The 20,732-nt window shown below is 32.8% G+C and overlaps 2 protein-coding genes across 3 annotated transcripts; one reads left to right on the top strand and one right to left on the bottom strand.

The window, feature by feature from the left end:
* Nucleotides 1–1,797: 1,797 nt before the first annotated feature.
* Nucleotides 1,798–7,059, top strand: LOC132733820 (small ribosomal subunit protein uS9-like; the record flags this gene model as incomplete). The annotated part of the gene is given in 3 exon segments (XM_060720509.1): nucleotides 1,798–1,894; nucleotides 5,508–5,555; nucleotides 6,902–7,059. Coding segments are annotated over 3 exon segments (303 nt in total), but the record flags the coding sequence as incomplete, so codon positions are not given.
* Nucleotides 7,060–8,637: 1,578 nt separating this feature from the next.
* LOC132733819 (myotrophin-like) lies at nucleotides 8,638–17,511 on the bottom strand. Of its 2 annotated transcripts, XR_009626224.1 has the most exons (5): nucleotides 17,354–17,511; nucleotides 13,831–13,938; nucleotides 13,072–13,155; nucleotides 9,661–11,763; nucleotides 8,638–9,619 (listed from the first exon to the last, which is right to left on the bottom strand). XR_009626224.1 is itself a non-coding variant. In XM_060720508.1 (4 exons), the coding sequence occupies exons 1-4, from the start codon at nucleotides 17,426–17,428 to the stop codon at nucleotides 11,671–11,673; spliced, it is 360 nt and encodes a 119-aa protein (XP_060576491.1). In that variant the 5' UTR covers nucleotides 17,429–17,511; the 3' UTR covers nucleotides 8,638–11,670. The 2 variants fall into 2 exon arrangements, 1 of the variants encoding a protein (XP_060576491.1); XM_060720508.1 differs by having other exon boundaries at nucleotides 8,638–11,763.
* Nucleotides 17,512–20,732: the final 3,221 nt, after the last annotated feature.

Consider the following 20,732-nt stretch of genomic DNA (forward strand, 5'->3'; position numbering starts at 1 on the left):
CTTATGAGAAGTTGCTGATTATAACCTCCACAGCGCTCTGATGTGTCATCACTATATATATTTTTACTAAGGCTTTAATTTCTCTCTTTTAAAGTACATTTCCAAATCCTACATAAAAAAGATGACACACAATGATGATACTGTTTTATCCAGTTCTGCTTATGAGAAGTTGCTGATTATAACCTCCACAGCGCTCTGATGTGTCATCACTATATATATTTTTACTAAGGCTTTAATTTCTCTCTTTAAATACATTTTGAAATCCTACATAAAAAAGATGACACACTATGATGATACTGTTTTATCCAGTTCTGCTTATGAGAAGTTGCTGATTATAACCTCCACAGCGCTCTGATATGTTGTCACTATGTATACTTTTACTAAAGTTTTATTTTCTCATTTTGAAATAAATTTCGAAATCCTACATGATAAAAATGACACACAATGATGATACGGTTTTTATCCAGTTCTGCTTATGAGAAGTTGCTGATTATAACCTCCACAGCGCTCTGATGTGTCATCACTATATATATTTTTACTAAGGCTTTAATTTCTCTCTTTTAAAGTACATTTCCAAATCCTACATAAAAAAGATGACACACAATGATGATACTGTTTTATCCAGTTCTGCTTATGAGAAGTTGCTGATTATAACCTCCACAGCGCTCTGATATGTTGTCACTATGTATACTTTTACTAAAGTTTTATTTTCTCATTTTGAAATAAATTTCGAAATCCTACATGATAAAAATGACACACAATGATGGTACTGTTTTTATCCAGTTCTGCTTATGAGAAGTTGCTGATTATAACCTCCACAGCACTCTGATGTGTCATCACTATATATATTTTTACTAAGGCTTTAATTTCTCTCTTTTAAAGTACATTTCCAAATCCTACATAAAAAAGATGACACACAGCGCTCTGATGTGTTGTCACAATGTGTACTTTTACCAAAGCTTTATTTTCTTTCTTTAAATACATTTTGAAATCCTACATAAAAAAGATGACACACTATGATGATACTGTTTTATCCAGTTCTGCTTATGAGAAGTTGCTGATTATAACCTCCACAGCGCTCTGATGTGTTGTCACTATAAAGATGAATCAGTTTAAAACTATTGTTATATGATTTGGAACTGAAATCTTGACAGATTATGATGATGATTTGTTAAGGTGGAATCATGATAGATTATATGCTTTGTTATGTTGGAATTGTGACAGATTATATGTTCGAGTCTGAGGTTATGAGACATACCTGTGTAAAAAAAATAAGTGGGTTGAATAGGTAGTTATTGATGATGAAAGTGTAATAATAACCGACTTCTATGGCAATGAATGTCAGTGATAACTTTACACCTTCTGAAATACTAGTTTCTGTCTATGGTGATTATATTTCTATGATTAAACCAGGATTAAACTATATTTAGATTATCTATGACTTAACTGATTGACTTTTTTATTTTGATGACTTATCACAATATTATATTTTATGTCTCTTTTGATGTATAAAGAAAGGAATGACAATGATAAAGTTTTCAACTGTATAAGAAATAAAATAAAAAGAAAAGTTGTTGAAGTTCAGTCAGTTCATATATGTTAAAAAATGTCAAATAATCGAGAAAAGCTTCTGTAAATTTTCTTGTACTGAAAAAAAAAAAACTAAACAAAACATTCTGTATCGTAAAATAAATATTTACACGGTGTCAAGTTTGTTTAATGATGTATGACAAAAACAGCATACTGGGAAAGCAATGTTATAAATATGTATTAATATTTTGCTTGATATATTTTCAGCTTCAAGAACCATTCCTGTTACTGGGAAAGGAGAAGTTTGCTGGAGTTGATATCCGTGTACGAGTCCGAGGTGGTGGACATGTTGCACAAATCTATGGTAAGCTAAATGGTCATTTTAAAAAATGAAATATAGTGATTTCAGTGCATACTAGTAATATATCTGGTGGCTTCTAGGATGCTGTCCTTGGAAGTTTATAGATGGTCAATGTCCATGATGTGCTATACATGGAAGGTCATTTGGGGTATTCCTGAACTAAACATCCATTTGAGAGCATTTTTGCAACGTAAAATTAACATGACTTGAAACGCAACATCTGACTTTAAAGAAAATCTGAAAGAAAATTCAAAAAAATTATCGATTGATTTCTCAGTGATTGTATGATTGAAGTTATTGTAATTGAAATTTTTTATGGTTTTGGTTGATCCACACATATGATGAACCAATGTGTCTTGATAGGAACTGCCGTCATAGTTGATGATGCTGATACATTCACTCTGATGTGTGTTGATGAATTCTATGTACTAATAATGACTCGTACCATAGAACTGATTAAATTACTAGGTCTATCTATAAGTCTATTGGTAAAGATTGCTTTTTCCTTAAACACTAGAACATATCAAAGTTCACTTTAAAAAATCATGTTATTTGCAGATTAAATTATATTTTAATATTTGTTAATGTTAATAGTTGCATAGTTTTGCAAGTTACGTTAAGGTTTCCATTTGAGCAAAATGTGTACAATCTGATAAATCCAACTCAAATTAAAGTTGACTGATTGTACCATCTTGTATTCCAGTCATAGAAGTTAAGTTTAATCCTGAAAATGTATGTGCTTGTTTATACATATCTTGAACATTTAAGTTATGATGCACCTTTAAAGTCTCTAAATCCCAATTCGGAACTTCTTTTTCTAAATACCTAAAGATGTCAGTACACGTATGATGAACCGTTGTGTCTTGATAGGAACTGCCGTCATAGTTGATGATGCTGATACATTCACTCTGATGTGTACACTTGAACTAATTCTCCCACCTGTGTTTCTATTTGTACAAAAAATGCTTTTTCCCCCAATTTTCAAATAAAAATTCCAGAAAGCAGCCATTAATGAAAAAACAACTTCTGAGAAAAAAAATTGAAACTGTTTTGACTGATTTCTTAACATGCTTTATGACCAGACAATGTTAAAACCTAAAAAGTCATGCATTTATATGGTATATTTTAAAATTTGATAAAAATTTTCCAAAATTGTCAGAATCCCCCCCTCCCCCTCATTATTCCAATGGGGGCCTTTTTCCAAGGCTGAGTTCCAATTGGGAAAGGATATAAGGATATTGTTTATCTCAAGTTTATTCTTTAACGGTGCTTTAATTAAAAAAAACACAAACAGTCATCAGTAGGGTTCTTTAAATGTGTTTTAGGGTTTTGAAAATCTACAAGAAGTGGCTGCCTATAAATGAAGGCAAGTTTAGTAAGATAAATATTGAGGATTATCTGTACACGTATGATGAACCGTTGTGTCTTGATAGGAACTGCCGTCATAGTTGATGATGCTGATACATTCACTCTGATGTGTACAAACTCAAATTTATTTATATAACAGTTATGATTGCAGATTTGACATCATGATATGCTTGATTTTTATGCTCCCCGAAAAAAATTCAGGGGAGCATATAGTCGCCGCCTTGTCCGTCCGTCTTTCCGTCCGTCCGTCCCCTTTTCTTGTCCGGGACATAACTTTGAAACAACAAGAGGTATCAACATGAAACTTTGTAGGTAGATAGATCTCAGTGAGTAGGTGTACAGTGCACAAGAACCGTAACTCTGCCTTGCCTAATTTTTTAATTATTCCCCTTTGTTTATTTTTACACTTTGAACTTTGTCCAGGACATAACTCTAAAAGTATAAGAGGTATCAACATGAAACTTTGTAGGTAGATAGATCTCATTGAGTAGATGTGCAGTGCACAAGAACCATAACTCTGCCTTGCCTAATTTTTTAATTATCCCCCTTTGTTTATTTTACACTTTGAACTTTGTCCGGGACATAACTCTAAAAGTATAAGAGGTATCAACATGAAACTTTGTAGGTAGATAGATCTCATTGAGTAGGTGTGCAGTGCACAAGAACGGTAACTCTGCCTTGTCTTATTTTTGAATTATCCCCCTTTGTTTATTTTACACTTTGAACTTTGTCCGGGACATAACTCTAAAAGTATAAGAGGTATCAACATGAAACTTTGTAGGTAGATAGATCTCATTTAGTAGGTGTGCAGTGCACAAGAACCGTAACTCTGCCTTGCCTTATTTTTTAATTATCCCCCTTTGTTTATTTTACACTTTGAACTTTGTCCGGGACATAACTCTAAAAGTATAAGAGGTATCAACATGAAACTTTGTAGGTAGATAGATCTCATTTAGTAGGTGTGCAGTGCACAAGAACCGTAACTCTGCTATGCCTATTTTTTTAATTATCCCCCTTTGTTTATTTAACGCTTTGAACTTTGTCCGGGACATAACTCTAATAGTATAAAAGGTATCAACATGAAACTTTGTAGGTAGATAGATCTCATTGAGTAGGTGTGCAGTGCACAAGAACGGTAACTCTGCCTTGCCTACTTTTGGAGTTATTGCCCTTTGTTCATTTTGACACTTTGACTTTGTCTGGGACATTACTTCTAAAATTATAAGAGATATCAACATGAAACTTTGTAGATAGATAGGTCTCATTGGGTGGAAGTGCAGTGCTTAAGAATCATTACTCTGCCTTGCCTTATTTTGAAGTAATTGCCCTTTGTTTATTTTTACTTTTTGACTTTTGTCCTGGACAATACTTTAAAACTATTAGAGATATCAACATGAAACTTTGTAGGTAGCTAGATATAATTGGATAGAATTGCAATGCTTAAAGAACCTAAACAAAGCCTGGTCTAATTTTGGAGTTATTGCCCTTTGTTCATTTTTACACTTTGACTTTTACCTGGGACATAATTCTGATATCATCAGGAAACTTTATAGATAGATAGATCTCATTGAATAGAAGTGCAGTGCAAAAAAACATAACTCCGCTTTGCCTAATTTTGGAGTTTTGCTTTTTGTTCATTTTTTTTATACTTTCCTGTGTCCAGAACCTTCTCGGGGAGCATCACCCGGTTCAACCGGTTCTTGTTTGTTTAGTCCATCATAGCTGTGGAAAACCTAAAATAATCAGTTCAGAAAGGTCACTGACTTTGAATGCTTTGAAAATTTACATCCAGGTCTCTATCAGAAGTAAACGTCTTTATAATCATGACTTGAAAAAAGTTGGCATTGATATGATTTAAAACGGAATGATAAGTGATTTGCTCATGTTTTATAGTCAATAAAGATGAAATGAGCCGTGTCATGACAAAACCAACATAGTGCGTTTGCGGCCAGCCTGCGCATCCGCGCAGTCTGATCAGGATCCATGCTGTTCGCTATTAGTTGCTCTACTTGTTATAGGGTTTGTAAGAGAACAGCATGGATCCTGATCAGACTGCGTGGATGCGCAGGCTGGTCTGGATCCATGCTGGTCGCAAACCTATTATGTTGGTTTTGGCGTGACGCGGCTCAAATGTCTTTGAATTGTTGATGAAGAGATGAAATGTTTTTGAAAGTACATGTTCAGATAAGTGAAGGAAAAAATTATCAGTTTAAAATTAATCATGTTTCCTTCTCCATTCTAATTTCAGCTATCAGACAGGCCATCTCCAAATCTCTGGTTGCCTATTATCAGAAATGTAAGTATTTAAAAACCTAACAATAACATTATTATTTTAAAGTCCAAAGTAAAGTGTGAAGACTGAAGATTGTTATGATTGAAATAAATTGAGTTTTATGCTATTTTTGACTAATTTTGATGTTGAAATATTGCACGAGTGTTTGTTTATTCCTAAGTGAATTAAAAAGATTTAATTGCTTATAAATAAATGGTTGAAACACAATGATGATGCTATTTATAAGAAGTTGCACAATAACTTTTGTCAGAATCGCTCTGATGTGTTAAACTTTTGTTAGTAAATTAGTGATCACTTTGTCAAGTTCATATATAATAGAAGATTCTCATATAAATGTGCTGGTATTCATTTCAAGCATAAACATTTTAAAGAAATTTTAATCTTTGAAACAAATTGTAAATTTTTTTTAATAAGTTTTTTTTTATATTTAACCTTTAATCCACTGAATTTATTTAAAAGACTAGTGTGGCTTCCAAATGTCAATCTTGTAGATAAAAAATAATCTAAATGTAAGCAAACAGTATAGAGCCTGCTCAGACTTCAGGGATGTTTAGGATGTCCTGGCTCTATACTGGTGGCAAAGACTAACCAGGTTTGGTTCCAGCAGGTTAAGAATTAAAACATACTATAAAATTGCATTTTTAATTGGTTTTATCTTTCTTGAAGATGAAAATGTTAAGATTGTACAATTTGTATGAATGTTCAATGAAGTGAACTAATTAGTTATAATTGGTTGGCAACACAATGATGATAAATTTTTATCAGAAGTTGCACAATAACTTTTGTCAGAATCGCTCTGATGTGTTACTTTAATGAATTTGCTTAGTTTCGTTGATCTGATTTTGAATAAATAATTCAAGACAGTGTTTCTTTAAGGAAAATACTTGTGAATGAAATTCATAGGTTGAGGTGACACTTCATACCTATTTTCTATTTTATGAAAATCATTGATTAAAATATACTATAAAATTGCATTTTTAATTGGTTTAATCTTTCTTGAAGATGAAAATGTTAAGATTGTACAATTTGTATGAATGTTCAATGAAGTGAATTAATGAGCTATAATTGGTTGGTAACACAATGATGATAAATTTTTATCAGAAGTTGCACAATAACTTTTGTCAGAATCGCTCTGATGTGTTACTTTAATGAATTGGCTCAGTTTTGTTGATCTGATTTTGAAGAAGTAATTCAGAGTAGTGTGTTTCTTTTAGGAAAATACTTGTGAATGAAATTTATAGTTTGAGTTGATGTATATAATTATTTTCCAAGTAAAACAATAATAGGGGACGATTGGTTAAGATCTGGACTTCAGACTGCTTGCATATTGTTATTTTTTTTCAATTAAGATGTTGATGAGGCCTCCAAGAAGGAAATCAAAGACCTTTTGATTGCTTATGACAAGAAATCTTTTTGGGGTTTTTTGGGTCCAAAAACGGTGCGAGCCCAAAAAATTTTTGGGGTCCAGGTTCCCAAGGGGCCAAAATACCAGAAATCATACCGTTAATCTCTGTACAGTATCTTACAATAAAAAAAAAAGAATTGGATTTGTTTGTTATTGTTTTTTTAGCTCTCTTGTTGCAGTTTTATTTATTTTTTTGCCCCCCCCCTTTGGATTTATTTCCGTCCCGTTTTCAAACGTTTTGGTTTTCAGAAATTGGGCACATGTATTTTAAAATTGGCTTGAGGGAAACCAACAAACTACCAAATTAAAGGAAAGTGATAAACTGGTTTAAAATTTGGGACACAGCACCTGGGGTATGCGTGTGGATTAATTCAGTTTTGTTAAGAGTTATTGCCCTTGACAATATAAATTTGTAACTTGTTTAACAAATAGCCCAAAAAGTTTTTGATATGGAGCCATGAAACTACAGGAATTTTGATCAACAAAAGAAGTTATTCACTTGAAGGTTTTTGCTTGTAGATTTATTCAGTATTTGAAGAGTTATTGCCCTTGACATAAAGATTTTCAACTTGTCTTGCATAACTCAAAAAGAATTCGACCTAGAATCCTGAAACTTTACAGGATTGTTGATCAGCATGTGTAGTTGTGCATCTGCCAGAGTTTTATTTTGTTGGGGCATCTGTCTAATACTATATATTGGTTGTAAAAAAAAAAGTTTGAAGGTTAAAAAAATGTTTTCATACCAATACAATGTATATGAATTGGACCAGTTCAAGACTTGCTGCATAATAAAAACTAGATCACTGCTGCATAATAAAAACTAGATCACTTTACTATCCAGCTTGAGTGCACTGCTCCTATGAAAGCTCTAATGATACTGGTTTTGCTTCTCATTCTTAAAGAATTGAACACAATGATTACCCTCTTGAAGACATTCATGTTCAAAGGTAGAAAATCCAAATTCTTCAGAGCAAGGTACAGGGATGACAGCAGTGTTATAACAAAACGTGTTAGAAATGTAAAAACAAAAGATCTTGACCAGTTATTCCACTCTCAACATAATGATTATTTGCGAGTGTGCCACTGTGGTGTTGAATATATCTTATACTTTATGCTGTTCTCAATACAAGTTGTGTATGTAGCACGTTATTGGAGTTACTTCCTAATGAAGTTTGAAAACGAAAGGCGTAACAGTTTACCATTTTCAGCACTTTTGATTCAGAAATCATTTCATTAATTATCTATGTTTATATTTTTCATTGTATTTATCTATTTATTTTATTTTATTGTTCTACTGGGAATGTTCGTTACCACTGCCCCATTGGAGCCTCTGTGAAAAAAACTACATTGATATATACAATGTGCTAAAAAAACTCAACCGCTGTATAGCAGTCAAGTTTTTTTCCTGTATGAATCAATGAAAAAACTGTACTGCTATATATCAATACGGTTTTCAAATGCTCATTGAAGTGTACTGAGTATAATGGGTTAGTATGAACAAAGGAAAAGTTCCAAACCATGCGATAAATTATATTAAACAAAACTTATGATGCTGGCATTACAGAGAATTATGTATCCAAGTAGGCTTTTTACGGGTAAATTGTTGAAGGATCCTGCATCCAGTAAAACCCATGGAAGTGCCTTTCAATATTGGCTATCACAAAAAAAAAATCAACACAATTATATCAATAGCATTATATTCAGACAATGATTTTTGTGATACAATGATATTATGAATTCGTATATTAAAACATTGCACAATAAATTTTTCACAGCACTATTTTATATATATATAAAAAACAAATACTAATAGCAAACTGTTGTATGAAGATAAGAAGACAAAAACAATCTTATAACCTTATTTTTTTTATAATAGCTGGGAGGAAGAGTTGCTTGATTAAAATAAAAGCAATGCTTTTCTGAAAAAAAAAAAAACCAGCTGTGATTTTTTTATCAAACGACGAACACAATTTCCAAGAGCAATGTTGTGAAATATCGGTATAAATATATTGCTATTTAAATACTTCATGAAACATTATTTTTTTTTACCAAAGGCTATCATTCTGATATAATGTATATGATGCAGAGTTATGGCCCGTTTACTGTAATGTTGATAATAACAGTTTTGCTAGGTAGGTATTTTAAATAAAGAGAAAATGCTTAAACTGAGTTGTCAAAAATAACAACTCCAAAACAGTTCAGTCTTGCCGAGAGATACAAAATGACTAAAAATAAACAATTTTTGTTGTAATGTCATATCCAAGATTTGTTTAATTAGCACTTTTTTTTCTATCTCGGACAATTATCTCCCTTAGACTATCTGCAAAAATGTAAAAAAAAAATGTTGAACCCTGGTAACATGAAACAGGGTTGGTATTCTTTTAAGTTTCTAAAAACCTAAGAAATACTTAAAGGTCTTTCTGACTATATTTTTTAGGCTATAAGAGTCTTGCTGGGCACTTCTGCGCACAAATCGTTATTACTAATGCCTTATGTTTAAGTATCTATAAAAAATTTTAAGCAAACAAAATGGCAACAAGTATTCCAAAAACAAAATAAATTGACACTAACCATGTTTTAATTGAAGCATATGATCACATGGGCATTCTGAAATATATAACAACTTAAACAAGTCATTCAGTAGGTATACCTTAACCCTAACCTACCTCAATCGGAAATATGTCATTCTACCTTACCCCTAACAACCCTAAATATCTTAAATGGACTTGTCTATCTTTCAGTAGGTGGACAAAACCATTCATCATTTTTAGGGAAATTTTCAAAATATATACTAACTGAATTGTGAACAATGCAGACGGCACAGAGCGGATTCAGATCAGACTGCACGGATGATCCATGTCATCTGATCATGGTCTGCACTGGTCACATGGGCAGAATCTGTTGCTGCAAGCAGACTAAGGGTTTATTTTGAACAAAGATTGTCAAAGGAATTTAAATATTTGATATGTTCCATATACATGTATCAATTTATCATGAATAAAAGGAATTATAGATAACAGACGTTGTCGTTATTTCTACATGATTCAAAAAGACTTTTATAAAATATCCTGTTACACTTAAGTCAAACATGAAATACAAGTACAGCAACTTTCATAGTAAGGGAAACAATTTAACCATGCTTGGGTGGGCATCTGGCAGGTCATTGACTTGACTTAAGCAATTAAGATATAGTTCTACACCATGTCTTTTAAACTACATGTACGAGTTTGCTGTTACATATTATGCTACAGATTTTTTCAAAGTAGCGTTACATAAACGTCTGTTGGTGATATGACGTAAAAATGAATGACGTCGTTCCACAGGAATGTATTTCCCATAATTATTATTATGCTGGAAGTTAAAGGCATGTTTTTAAGAAGCATGCTCTCAACACTGACTAATATTTTATCGTGCTCCGGGTATGTTGTACTGTTTAATATAAAACCCTGATAAAAAGCGTTACCTTATATATTGGCTATTTACTTTAAGAAGGTAAATTAACAAATGACCAAGGAAGATATCTGGTAAATGTTATTAAGTTATGACGTCAGGTTGAAGAGAAAATAATGAAGTCTACGATATTTTGGGACAACCCTCGTATAATCAATAAATAAAAGATATTAGATTATGATAAAATCCACCCTTTTAACACTTCCGTTACTCTTTAAAGATAATTTTTGATATAAGAAATGTTACTATTTCTTGTATATAAATATGAATATATGCCATTCCTCTTGACAGAATAATAAGGTAAATAAAAAACAACATGTGAAATCACAAACACTGTGCAATGAATTGTCTATAAACAACTGTTTATAAATTACAAACATACACCGAAAAATTCTAACAAACATTCATTCGCAATCATTAACAGTGATTTCACAGAAATCTTTATACAAAAACACAAAAAAAAAATTCTAAAAAAAGTTGCAAAGTTATAAACCATCAGCTTAAGACTAACAAAATAAGAACATTTTAAAATTTACAGGTACATATATATATATATATATATAGCTCAATTCTATCAAAGGTCTATTATGCTCCCCTTCCAAAAATAAATTTGCAGAAATTTATTTAAGTTGCTGAATTTCTCACCAAAGCATAAAATGTAACCTGCCTGAATTTAAGTCACTTTAACAAGTATGAAATACAAGCATAATATAAAGCTGAAAACAAATATTATATGACAAATTTAAATATAATGCAACTGAATGAGAAAAGCTACTACAAATTACCTAAGAAAAGTTTGAAAACCCAACAATCAAATCGATGAAAAGTAAAGCACACTTAATGCATACTCTGTTCAGCTAATTTTGAAAAAAAAAGAACAAAATATTAAAAAAAAAATCATTTTACCACATTGAATTGTTTTAATTACATCGTTTTACTTCTTCGTTTCTATTTATTTTCCTAAAGTGATTTCAAAATTTACTTTGAAAATTTATAAACTTGAAAAAAAATCATACCATTACAATTTTCACAATATTCAATCAACATACAATCTTTGTACTTTCAATTAAATCATTTAAAAAAAATATTTCCATTTTTCAAATTTCCTTCATCTCTTCGTTAGATCTCTGCAACATTAAAATGTTTGATCATTTTTTCCTGTTCTTTTCTTCACAGTCTGTCTCATAATTAATAATTCCTGGCATTCCAAATACAAGGTTTGTAAGTCTCTTTCCTTTGGAAATATAGCACCAATGTGTCAATTTATTTTTTCTTCAATAATTCTTTAATATCATCCGTCTCCGCACAGTCATAGTACGACGTTCCGTCTGGTGCCTTACCCTCTTTACTAGCACCCTATATAGAAAGAAAGTTCATTCTGAAGTTGTTAATACATAGTCATTTTCAATTTCAATTGCTAAAGGGTTCAAGTATTGCAAACATTCAACTTTTGTAGTAATCATGCTTTTGTACTGGTAAAAGACCTAAGATGTTTGCCTTGGAATGATGCCGTGGCTGGACGATGCACTGGTAAATTCAATGTGGCTTACTGTTGTGATTCGGAGGGTAAACTACCAACATCACCACCCAGCATGGTAACAACACAAATGAATTCCAGTAGATTATTGTTTTGTGGCTGTTTTTGCCCCAGTTTACTGCATTATTTCAGCAGCAACTTGTAACAGTTCTATTGGACCAGTACTAAATGGATATACTAGATATCTGTCAACTGCCCTTCTTATCATTATGTTATTTATGAATACAAAAGTTTTGAACAACAATTTAAGTTTGGGTCATATTTTGGTGACTTCTACTGAATATGTGTCAGAATTAAAATGTATACCCATACAGTGTGTGAAATGGAGTTAAAGGGATACTCAGGCAAATTAATGACATAAATATTAAAATGATCTAATGTACTCAAATCATGCTAAAATGACATCTTCTAAAGTCCCAGCATAAATTTTTGTTTAAATCCTATATATTTTGTGTTTGAAGCATAAATATATCTATATATGTTGAACAAAATTTTGACCCCGACAGAATCAGCAAGTGGTTTTAAAACAAGTCATGTGACTTGTACAAACCCTGGATGTTACAATAACAGATATTGTGGATATTGTATGATTAAAACAAGTCTTAGGCATTCGTTTGACATGTTCTTTAATGTTTCTATAGTTCACTGTTACAACTATTGGGAAATCTTAACCACGTGGGTCAGGTTAGGAAACCACCATTTTATTCTTTATATGTACAAAAGTTTTGTCCCTGTGACTGCTTAGTGTATTCATTTTCAGGACACTTACAGAATAATGAATGAAAAAATCAAAACGAAGAAATGAATTTTGCCTGTGTCTCCCTTTAAGGCATTTACTATTAGTAACCCGCACTCCAGTTTCCGCACTGTATGTCAGGGATAAAAATAGAGCACGCGCGTTGATTGGCTCATTTTTTCTGGGGTTTACTTATTGTGACAACAGGAAATGCCTCCTTATACAAACCAGAGAGCCTCCTGTTTTGATGCTCTTTCTATTGCTTAGCTGATCAATTATTATACATTTACTCGGACGTACCATACCTTAAACATACAAAGGATAGAACTTAACAAATTCTACACAGCTTAAGCTCATAATGCAAACTAAGAATTGATTTTCATCAACTTACTCTTTCTAATAACAACTTAACAGCATCTGTATGATTTTCCCATATTGCTGCTAAAAGTGGCGATATACCATGTTTATCTGGTTTCTGAAATTGTAACAATAGCAACTGAAAATATATTCTCTACAGATTACAGTGTAATATGTGTTAGAAATTAGAATGAAAGCATCAAACAATTATTTATCACAGGTTGACTTTATATATTATAGATCAGTTTACACTAAAATCATTCAAATGGGGAAAATAGTACGAGGGTAGTCTTTCTAAACAGGTTTCATATCACTGGTCTTATTTCACAGTGGTCTTACACAACAGTTTGACCGTACTTAGGTATTGCTTTTACTGGTCTGTTAAGGGTTGTAAAAAGTCCATTTATCATTACTACATGTATATCATTATTAGTGACATTCACAAATCTTGTAGTTCATTAACAGTTTCAAAAGAATTTTTCTATAAAGAATAAACAAGAAGACAGTAAAATTACTGACATTATCGGACAATTACGATTAATTTTGAGTAGTCAACAACCAGTCCACCTTCAGTAAGTTCTAGCATACATTTTGTATAACAAGAGCACTGCAAAGACAGGCAATATAGACACAAATGTAAATTTGTTTGAGAAATCAAAAATAATCTTTCAATTTAGGTAGAGACCCAATCAAGAAACTTGTCTGAAAAAATGTTTTACCTTAATTACCTTTATGATACCATGACCTCCATGGTGGAGGCATATAAAAATGAAAATATATTGGAAACTCTTACATTTATATCAGCACCATTATCTAACAAGCAAGTTATAACATCTGTTTGACCATAATCTGCTGCAAAGTGAAGGGCAGTTCTTCCTTGTACTTCAGTATTAATATCTCCCTGTAAATAAAACATAATAAAAATTATTTATTTGCAGCAAGTCTCAATATTCAGATTTCTATATGAGATTAACAAATTGCTGTAAACAGAAATTTCTTTGTCAAATGTACAAAACAGTTTCAAGCTAGCCTCAAACACACTAATACCATCCACAGATGCTTGTCCCAAATATGTTGCAATAGCCCCTACCTGTAAATAACAGATATGGTGATCAATATACATGTAGATAAATCAGGCAGATGTTGCTAAATTAAAGAAATCTAATGTGCCACTTGCACTGTAAACCATTTCTCTACAAACCCTACCAATAGTTTAAAAAATAAAGATTTTTTTAAAAGTTTGTTTACTTGCCAGTCACCTTGGACTGGTAATATAATGATCCACCCCATAACATCTTCTCCCATTTTAATGACGTTTGGCGCCACCAGATAAGATGTAGTATTTCAGTGCATACCACCAACTGATCCTTTTTCAGCAAATACAAGCAATGTGAACATTCTTGAACGAAAATGATTTAGAATATGGTGCAATGATGATTGATGAGGTGGTGACGAACCACTACTTAATTGGGGTGAATTAATAGTTAAATTGACCATTTTCTTTCTTATAGATTGATATGGTGAACATTTTATCTCACAAATTTACCAAAACATACATCTATTATTATTATTATTTCTTAATTACCTAAACTAGGTTTGAAATAATAATTTTGAAGAGGGGTGAATTATCACTTACGTGGATTGAGTTGTTATGGGGCAAATCATCAATGGGACGCATTGTTTCAATTTCTAGAACTTTATACAATACTATAACATGTAGAAATTATGTCACCTGCTAAATAACAGCTAATTTTAATGGGTATAACAGGAAATAAAGCTTTCAGTATAGTCTTTAATATGGAAGCACACTGCATATGATATAGGATAGTGTAAGTACAATACATCAACAAATTTGACAAAGTCTATACAACACACAGCTAATTCTCTTTCAGCTTCCTCAATCCACATTGGTGAGTTTGAGCATATTCAAGGAGGTTCAACATGCCACGTCAGTCAGAGTCCCATTTTGGGCGCCAAATGTCAAAGGGTGAGATAAATCATTAAATGTGCAGCCTGACCAGGACTCGAACCAGGGACCACCAGAATACCATACCATGGCTCTACCAACTGAGTTATCCGGACGCTTACACACTTCTCCCTTTATAACTATAGGTTAACAATTTTGAACCGTGACAAACACAAATGGGAAGACAGAAAAAAAAAAAGATGGCATTAATTTATTATTGGCGAAGTCATAGATTATTCAACATAAACAGGCTGGTGAAAATGCTCGATCGGGCTTAAACATAAAACATCATATTTCTAAAAAAATTAATTATTATGTTTCATTCTCACTTGTTTTATTTATTAAGAATTTATATATGATACAAATCAAAATAAAAATATTTTGGTTACCTTTTATTTTCTTAGAATTATTTCCCATTTTCCCGAAACAAAATATTTTAAGTTCATAAAAATTATGTTGTTTATAAAGTTTAAAAGAAATATATGAGCAGCGTCATGACAAAACCAACATAATGGGTTTGCGACCAGCATGGATCCAGACCAGTCTGATCAGGATCCATGCTGTTCGCTTACAAACCCTATTACAAGTAGAGAAACTGATAGCGAACAGCAACTGCATGGATCCTGATCAGACTGTGCAGAGGAACAGGCTGGTCTGGATCCATGCTGGTCGCAAACCCACTATGTTGGTTTTGTCATGACGTGGCTCATATAATAAAAATTATATAGAAATATGATTTTTTATGTCATAAGCCCGATCGGGCATTCTCAGCTGTAAAAGTTACAGTAAACATATGTGAAAGCTAATGTGATTATAACATAATGTAAATCACTTAGGATTAATTATTAAAGCGAGAAGAATCACTATAAGAATATCGGTATAAGGGGTCAAACTCTTAAATGGATCAAAGGTTTTCTTGATAACAGGTCACAGTCCGTGGTGGTAAATGGCTCCACATCCAGCTCCATACCAGTCTCCTCCGGTGTTCCCCAGGGCTCGGTCCTCGGACCTCTCTTATTTCTTATATACATCAATGACCTTCCTGAATATGTCCAATCCTCTAAAGTCCGCCTATTTGCTGATGACACAGCCATCTATCTATCTCTGACTGTCGCTTCTCATTCTAGATTACTGCAACACGACTTACACCAACTTGAACAATGGGAGACAAAATGGGACATGCAATTTAATCCATCAAAATGCACAGTTATCCAAATCACAAAACGAAAAACAGTCATTCCAACACAATACCTTCTACATAACACCACATTAGAAACAGTCTCATCTGCAAAATACCTTGGCATTACAATATCAAATGATCTAACATGGAACAAACACATAAACAACATCACAACAAAGGCAAATCAAACACTTGGTTTTCTTCGCCGAAATATCAAGGTTCACTCAGAAAGGTTAAAGTCAACTGCATACAAGACACTTGTTAGGCCCCAGCTCGAGTATAGCTCCACGGTCTGGTCCCCCTACACAGGAACTCTCATTGACCAGATAGAGTCTGTCCAGAGAAGAGCTGCTAGGTGGGTCAAACATGACTTTGGCCGTATGTCGAGTGTCACTGACATGTTGACTTCCCTTCAATGGAGGCGCCTTGACCTTCGGCGTATTGACCAACGCCTGGTCATGTTTCACAACATCTTGCATGACCAGGTGGCTATCCCTTTCCCAAATTATATCGTCCCTCTTACAAGATTCATCAAGAACATCCCATCCCCATGCATTCCAACAAGTCCAAACTAAAACTGATTACTATAAATATTCATTTTTCCCAAGAACAATAGTCCACTGGAATGCTTTACCACCTGATATCATGAACTTGTCTGGCCCCGAGTTCAGTCTGGCTGTTAGCCGGATTGAACATACGTCTCCCTAAAATACCTTCTCTATTTTTAACCTGTTTTTAACAATTTACTCATTTCCATTACTTTTATATTCTTTTATTTCAGTTCTTTTACTAACATTCTTGTCAGTTGACGCGCGTCAAGTCTAGGTCCCCAGCAGGGGTTTGACTATATGGAAGATAGATAGATAGATAAGATAGATAAGATAAGATAGATTAGATAGATTAGATAGATAGATAGATAGATAGATAGATAGATAGATAGATAGATAGATAGATAGATTAGATAGATTAGATAGATAGATAGATAGATAGATAGATAGATAGATAGATAGATAGATAGATAGATAGATAACGTGGGACAAATGTTACTTAACTTAATAATGAAGGCCGCACTGTTAGAAGTATTTCAGTTCCCCACCCACAAAAAGGTAAGTGTCTAAATTTTAACTTGACTATAATCTTTAATAAATGACATTTGCAATTGACAATGACCTTTTTATTTTCTATTTCTTTTTTAACTGCATCAATATCTCCATTCTTAACTCCCCACACTAACTCTTCTGACATTTTGATACTATTTTCACCGACTATTTTCTGGGGTGTTAACTACTTCACTTCCTTTTTCTACAACAAAACGGAAAGAATAGGTTCTCTCTTAAATTTAACTACACAAAAGCAAATTTCATAAAATATGCCACTGAAATATATATAGTCATTTCGTTTCAAAGCAATATATGTAATTATTATAGTATATGATATTTAGCTTTTACTTGTTAAAAATATAGAAAAACAATGATCAATTTATGTTTGGAGTAAAAGTATTCACTACTTTATAATTCGGTAAAGAGTCCCTTTCCGCGGAAAGGACTTAACATAATCGGAAAAGGCCGATTAATAATCTATTTTAACAATATCAATAATCTATTTTAACAATATCTCTAGATAAAATTAATTTTAAGATGTTTTTCATTATTATTCTTTTTATTTAATCATTTTTAAATAGACAAGGTAGAAAAATTAAACTAGCGAACTGAATTGTTTTTAAAAAAAAGAGAGGGCAAGTGTATTCCGCGGAAAATCCTGCGGAAAAAACCGTCTGCTATATATAATGATTGTGTACATGTATCTTATACCAAAGATCACAAAAAAAATGTTTATTTACAGTTTTACTTTATTTTATTGTCTCTTATACTACGTCATCGCGCACCTGCCCACTTGGAATACAATTTTATTTTATTTTTTTAGAAAACGTAAGAGTTTTAAATCAAAGCACAGAAGGCGCTGAATTTGTTTGGGTCTCAGAATGTCAAAAAGGCGAAGGCTGTGGGATTATAAACCAATTTGTTTTTGTATAGTGCCACCAGTGCTTTCCAGCGTTTTAATTGTAGTAAATTGGCTATAAGACTAATTGCAACACTGATATTCAATTCAATATTAATTTGACTTGAACAATTTGAAAAAAAAAATGAATTGCCATAACTGGGATTTGAACTCCAGACCTCTCGCTTCCTAGGCGAGCGCCACGGTGAAGTTATATGTTAACGGCCTGAAGTAAACCATATTATTCTAAATTAGGGTTTGTAACCCTTCTAATTTCGACGCTAACTGTTATTTAACACAGATGTAAATAATCATGGAGCTTACTATAAACATGTAAAACTATAAAGAATAAAACTATTTTGCTTGAAAATAAATGCGCCTGTCATTTGACCATCTTTACGCAGTGATCTCCCCTGAATTTTTCGGCGTTAGTACACATATAAAGGGAAGTAACCGCTTAAAAAAGCGAACTACTCTCGGCATTTGCAATTAACAGCATGAGGGTCTGAAATTTTGCTACCATTATTTGTTTGGTCTGACGACCCAAAAAAATAAAAATCATGTAGCGCACCAAAGAATGGCTATGTGTACTAAATTATAGTACTTGAGATAATTGTAAAAAAAAGTTATAGATTTATTACCTGGTTTAGGTTTATTGCCTGAAAACGGGATAAGTGTTTTTCTCTGAATGCTCCCATTCGGACTTTTCCCGAAACATATACTAAATTATTTTGTTATCCTTCAAAGAACGAGCAAGATATCGACATGACAAATTCAGACGCACGGACTGACGCAAAGACGCACATACACCAAAATATGCGCCAAAAGTGGCGACTAAGTCGAGCTCACCGCAAGCGGATTCGACAAAAATATTTGGTCAACTTTTGTTTAGCTTATATAATGTACCTGTTTTTAATTTGAATCAGTTGCAAACTGCCTTTTCCATTTTGTTTCATTATCATAAAAAGTATTGTTGTGTGTTAAAGCTTTCAAACAACTTTTTTTTAGATAGAAATATGCAATCGAGGTGTGGCAACACTTTAGGGGGGTCGGTCTATTTACCCCAAGACACCCCAAGATACCCCAAACACCCCAAGACTACTCTGGGACAGAAAGATACACATTTTTAGTCCCATGACTACCCCAAGACACTCCAAGAAACTTAAATATATTGTGTATATTGGGAAAGTGTTATTATATACGACAACTGATAATTTACGTTACTGTCTAATATATCAAATATTGTTAATTATGGATTGACTTCTTTCATCACTAAAAAAATTATTGATATGCTCTTTAATATAAAAAAAAATATTTTGATTAAAATTCACTTTTCTGAAACAACAAGACTATGTTAATCTGTTAATCTAATTTTTAATAAAATGAAGGGCAGATGAAATAAAAAAAATCAATATTATGAAACAGATTATTATCAATTTAATAATCAGGCATCAAAAATGTGTTACTCATAAAATGACATTGTCGCAAACTTGCACTACACCAAAATCCCGCAACATTGCCATTATTTCATTGCTGTTAACTATTTTGCACAAAAAAAGAATATATACATTTATAATCTTACATTTAAAAATATATGGAAATAAATGAAGAGAGATTCAATGTGTAAATGTGGAACCGCATAGTTTCCTCCCGTAAAAAATGTAAATTTAAGACGTATTTACATGTCAGTAAAAGTGTCTTGGGGTGTCTTGATGTTGTCTTGGGGTGTCTTGACGTAGTCTTGGGATGTCTTGGCGTGGTCTTAGGGTAGTCTAGGGGTGTCTTGGGGTAGTCTTGGGGTACCTTGGGGTGTCTTTGGGGTAAATAGACCGACCGCACTTTATCTCGAAATCCGGAATCGCATCAATTAAACACTCCTGAATTCACTGCGCTCCTAATTTACCTGGCAAGTGACGATTTAGCTGCCTATGTACCGTCTTAACAGAGTATGAAAATCTCTCTTAAGGGCACCGTAGATATATCACAGTTCTGCAGTGGAAGTATTTTCAAAATAAATGCCGATGGTCAAATTGAAACTGTTCAAAGAGAATGTGAAGAGAAAATCATGTCTGTGGAGAAATGGACAAACGCATTCATCAGTTACACATGTGCATCTATATATCTTCTTAATCATCCAGATAAAGTGCATGACATCTATTTTAGGCCATTTATCCGCCGTTTAATAAATTCAATTTGCGGTCTTACAAAAATATATCATCGTATAAGGATAAAGAAGGCTTTTCGCCTTTAATTTAGAGATGTGGTTGTATTTTCTAAATAATTTTAACGAAATATCTGTTTTTCATGACAGATTCTGGGATATTAATTTATACTCTGCAAATGGCACAAACGCGGAATTACATCCGATATAACAGCGTTAGAGTTATTCCCCATTTTGGTCGCGTTATATATTTTGGGCTCTGATTTAGTTAACAAAACAACCAGATTCAATTGCGATAATATGGCCGTAGTTCAGATAATAGACAAGACTAAAATTTTCCCCATTGCTGATCTACTAGACGCCGCGTGCACGCGGCGTGTAATAAAGAAT

Source organism: Ruditapes philippinarum, unplaced genomic scaffold (assembly GCF_026571515.1).
Source record: "Ruditapes philippinarum isolate M1 unplaced genomic scaffold, ASM2657151v2 ctg18231_1_1_1_1, whole genome shotgun sequence".
NCBI classification, from domain to species: domain Eukaryota; kingdom Metazoa; phylum Mollusca; class Bivalvia; order Venerida; family Veneridae; genus Ruditapes; species Ruditapes philippinarum.

Excerpts from the sequence above, each read along its gene's own strand:
- LOC132733819 (XM_060720508.1), bottom strand. The coding sequence starts at position 17,428 with ATGTCAGAAGAGTTAGTGTGGGGAGTTAAGAATGGAGATATTGATGCA. Across the intron at positions 13,156-13,830 it reads ATAATGGTGCTGATATAAAT|AAACCAGATAAACATGGTAT; the intron begins GTAAGAGTTTCC and ends TTACAATTTCAG. Across the intron at positions 11,764-13,071 it reads TTAAGTTGTTATTAGAAAGA|GGTGCTAGTAAAGAGGGTAA; the intron begins GTAAGTTGATGA and ends CTTTCTATATAG.